The 4,774-nt window shown below is 38.7% G+C and overlaps 1 protein-coding gene across 1 annotated transcript in view; it reads right to left on the bottom strand.

The window, feature by feature from the left end:
* Positions 1-4,774, bottom strand: part of LOC107294897 (kynurenine formamidase) — a 13,091-nt gene that overhangs the window by 774 nt on the left and 7,543 nt on the right. The window contains exon 10 of the mRNA XM_029285732.1: positions 4,045-4,149. Coding sequence (XP_029141565.1) covers positions 4,045-4,149 — 105 coding nt within the window. The remainder of the gene's footprint in view (positions 1-4,044; positions 4,150-4,774) is intronic.

Below are 4,774 nucleotides of genomic sequence, written 5' to 3'. Positions count from 1 at the left end.
ACTTGACAAACTGCAAAAAAGGAAAAGGTCATGTTGTATTTTGGAAATGTGCAAATCCAAAAAATGTTGAAAATGGCCTCTTTGAAAGTATTTTGGCTTCCTAATTAGCCTTTCACTGCATCAGGAGACAGATGCAAATAGAAAAAGCCCAAATTATTAGCCACATTGGCCTCATGCAGGAATATGTGCAGGTAATTCTAGACTACAATAGCAATTGGATCAGAATTTCCCTTGCCAAGCAATGCAGTGATAAAGCATGACCACGTCACTTAATGATGGCAATCTCCGAAGTCTTGATTGCTACCGGTATCATTAACTGAATCCCATGTTCATTAGGCAAGGCAACTTCCTGCTGGCTTCCCACAAGCAAAATCAGAGGGGAAGCCAGCAGGAAGTTGCTAGTCACAGACTCTCAGGCAGGTAAGTGGCTGCTGCTTGGTGTGTGTGTATGTGTGTGCACCATGCAAGTCAGTGAAGGGTTGTGTAAGAGGTGCTGCATGGGGACGGGAGGGTGCACGGAGGTGTAGCCTGTTTGGGTGCACAAGAGTGTGTGAGTGGCTGACACAGAGTGAGCCCATAGGGGCTGGGGAAGAGTGTGAAGGTGGGGGAGACTTACCCGAGTGACTTGCAATCTTCTCTACTGGCTTCCCCTTTGATTTTCTTGGGAAGCCAGTAGGGAAGGTTGCAAATAGCAATCCTGTAATCATGGTGCATTTGACAACCAGTAATAAATACAAACTTGTTGCCAAGCACACAGATCATGGGGATGCTGGGACAACTAAAACTCTGAGGACTGGTAGTCACCATCATCCACTAAGTGCTGCTGTAATTTCAAATGGTCCCTGAACAAATAGTCATAAATCGAGAACTACCTGTATGCATTTTGTTCCCTACTAAGGTGGGATTCCTTTGTAGCTCTACAGTGCTCATGCTTGAGTGTTGTGCAGAAACTTCACTTTTCTAGCCATTTCTTCAATCCTTGAAGGCCTGAATCTATCCATAATTTTAATTGATTTCAAAGAGGTATATAGAAACTACAATTCTGTCTTTTTTTCAGTTTTGTAAAGTGTTTACTTAATCATCTTATCATTACAGTAAAGAAAATTCAACACATCTTAATCTTGTGCAGTCATATTTGTTTTCTGTGTACTAATCTTAAAACCTGCTGATTTTTCCATGTTTTCAATCAAAACTTCAATTCCTTTTAAAGGACCCTGTAACGTCAAAATTAAACCATAATCAAAATCTCTCAATTTAAAGGACTCGTTTTTAATTTTCAAACCCATTATATTCTCATCTTGTCTGATGTCTCTGTTCCAACACTTCAAGAACAAAATAAACAACAAAGGAGACAGAGGACAACCCTGTCTTTTCCCCTTTTGAATATCATGTGATTTAGTCAGATCACCATTAATTATAACTCAAGCTTTTTTTAGATGTACCTATGGACTTGATTTCATGAAGAACATTCTCACCAAAAGCCAGATCTTCCATAATTTTAAACAAGCAGGACCAGTTCAAATTGTCAAACGTTTTTTGGCAACTAAGGAAATTAATGCATTTGCTCTTTATTATGTTGTGGTAAATATTATATCCAGTATTTGTTTGTTTGTTTGTTTGTTTGTTTAAAATAAATCCACGTTGGTCTTCGTGAATATACTCTGAGAAGATATTTTTAGCTTGTCTGCTAGAATTGATTAAAATATTTTATAGTAATTGTTCAATAAAGAAATTGATCTATATTTTTTTTTTTGCAAGGTTAGATCTTGTCCTTCTTTTGGCAACAACACAATATTTGCCTCCTTCAAGGATTCTGGCATTGCATCACCTTATAAAATGGAATTCATCATTTTCTGAAACAGTTGCAAAAGTTGATCTTCAAAAACATTTATAATAAGAACTAATAATCTGTCCAGTCCTGGTGCCTTCCCTGTTTTAATCTTTTTTATAGCTACCAATATCTCCAAAGTTGATATAGGAATCTTCACAATTTGCTCTGGGATTATTAAAGTTTTGATAAATGTTGTTCCATCAATTTTTCCTGGCCATTGTGCTTTATACAAATTAGAATAATGTAGATAGTCCTCAATTTGCAACCATTCATTTAGTAATTATTCAAAGTCACAACTGCACTGAAAAAAGTGATTTATGACCATTTTTCACATTTATGACTATTGCAGCATCGCCATAGTCATATTTAAAATTTGGATGCTTGTCAACTGGCATGTATTTATGATGGATGCAGTATCCAAGGGTCAAGTAATCACCTTTTGCAACCTTCTAACAATCAAAGTCAATGGGAAAGCCAGATTCACTTATCAACTGTGCCAAGAAAGGTCATAAGATGGGGCAAAACTCATTTAAAAATTATTCCTTCCAACTTATGCCAATAAAATTGAATAATTGAATAATTTACTGTTTCAGAATGTTTGTTAGAAATACGCAAGATCCTAATGGAAATCTCCTTTAAAACAATTTCATCAACATTATCAATTTAAATCTTGCCTCAAAATGACATTGCAAAAATTGGTCCCCCCATTCTTCTCCTCAAGAAATGTACCAAAATATCTCTTGGCGTTTGTCTTACTGCAGCAAACCCACATGATACACCTTGTCCAGTTCTTCATCAATCGTTTCCTCCCCCAGCTCAACAAATCAGCTAATGCCTAAACAAGCTTTTTTCATATATTCTCAAGGGATCTTCTGGAATAGACCTGCACTGCAAACAAAATTCCTTCTGTCTGGGTTCCAGCATAGCCAATTTTTAAAATTCTTTCTGTAGCCCCAAATCCCTAGTTTTCTAAAAAAAAAAAAAAAAAAAAAAAAAAAAAGTCCATCCTATTATTGATTTGTTTAATTTCCCCTGAATTCTTCTCCAGTCTTTTGTCCAAATTTCAGATTTAACTTCCAGAGATTGTGTTAATCTTTTACTCAAATCATCAAATGTTTCTTTTATCAGAACCAGTGGAATCTGCTCATCTCACGAACCTCATCTAGCACCATGTAGTCATGGTCTATAGCACACTCTGCTGGTAGAAAATATAATATTTTCTCTTAATTCAAAAAAGGGAACTCTTTGTTCCTAAAAAAAAAGGGTGACAAGGTAAATAAAAAAAATTAAAAAAAGTAATTCTGTCTAAATATTTTTGGTCTCCTTTATTTCCAAATTTTTGTAAATGAAGCAAGTGCCAGTGAGACTTTCTAATGTTTTAATTTAAACACAACTTTAGAAATAACAAAAGCATCCAAAGAACATTTATCTCAATGGTCCCCAACCTTTATGGCCTGGCAACTCGGGGAGGGGGGGTAGAAAGGGGAACCGGCCCACTGCTCATGCAAGTTGAGCTATGCGCATGTGCATGCTCCAGCCAGTTGCTCACGTGGCCCAGTTTCGAACAGGCCAAAGCCCAATAGTGGGCTGTGGCCCTGGGGTTGGGGACCCCTGATTTATCTGATCTCTCTTTCACTTATAGAAAAAAATCCAAAGAAATGAGGAAGGTTGTTTCTGATGACATAGTTTTGGTTACATTGCAACTGTGCACTCAATGAACATCCTATCCCCTTGTCATTCAGTTCACAAGCCAACTGAGGAAAACTCTGTTTCTGCAATTTACTCATGAGGAACAATAGTCTAGAACAGGGGTAGGCAACCTTGGCTCTTTTATGACTCGTGGACTTCAACTCCCAGAATTCCTGAGCCAGCATGGTTGGCTCAGGAATTCTGGGAGTTGAAGTCCACGAGTCATAAAAGAGCGAAGATTGCCTACCCCTGGTCTAGAAACTGCATAGTGGATTCCTGGATTCTTCCTTCGATCCTCCTTCAAGGAGCAAAAAAGAGCTGGGACGTCATCTCTGAATGCATGTCAACTGTCATTTTCCCCACTAGAAGTCCAGAAACTACAATTCTCATTTGTCTGTGAATGATCAATTATTTTCTAAGTTATAAATGTCATGCCTGTCTGAAGCATAATTTATAGCACAAGTTCAATCTAATCTATTCCCAAATACGGTCATTTTTACTGCCAAATCTCTTAACCACTATACCTGTGTGAGGAGATAGTTCTCTTGGGAGAGTCTCTCAATGACATCAAAGTGATCTGTGCCTGCTAGGTCTAGCAAGGAGACCTTCCAACCTGCTGTACGAAGAACCTGTGGTAAAACAACAGGAATGTGAACAAAATGGCTCCTAACATGGTAGTTACAAGTGCATTTGCCCTAAGTACCCAACAAGTAGAAAGGCAGAATGTAAATTAAAATAACAGCAACAATAATGATGTAGAGTGGGCAGATTTCAAGGTTGGAGAATAGATATTTAAGAAAAACAAAAACTGGCAAACAAAAAAACCCCCTCTGTTATGTGGGTGAGGCCTTTTTCAGATCTATTTATCCAGGGCTTTTTTTCTCATAGAATGCCCAGAATGGAGTTCCGGCACTTTTTTTGGATGGAACATTATAGGGTAGGCAAGGTGGGTTGTATGACGTGTGTGAGTTCCGGCACCTTTTTTTTTTTTTTAGAAAAAAAGCACTGTATTTATCTATTTGGGGAAGCTGAAGTGGCATAGTGGAAGGGACCCATTTGACAAGTCTTTGGGCCTCCCGGGAGGTTACACGAGGCTGGCTCCAGGGAATCGTCAGCGCTTCTCTGAGTGAGGGGTTCTTACCGGCCGCCTTGAAAGAGGCGGTGGTGAGGCCCCTCCTCAAGAAGCCCTCCCTGGACCCGGCTGTTTTGGCCAACTACCGTCCTGTCTCCAACCTTCGCTTTCTTGCGAAGGTT

Source organism: Protobothrops mucrosquamatus, unplaced genomic scaffold, assembly GCF_001527695.2.
Source record: "Protobothrops mucrosquamatus isolate PMUCROS unplaced genomic scaffold, P.Mucros_1.0 scaffold2142, whole genome shotgun sequence".
Taxonomy (NCBI): domain Eukaryota; kingdom Metazoa; phylum Chordata; class Lepidosauria; order Squamata; family Viperidae; genus Protobothrops; species Protobothrops mucrosquamatus.
Note: the sequence above shows the minus strand (reverse complement) of the source record. Positions and strands in the feature narration are given on the sequence as shown.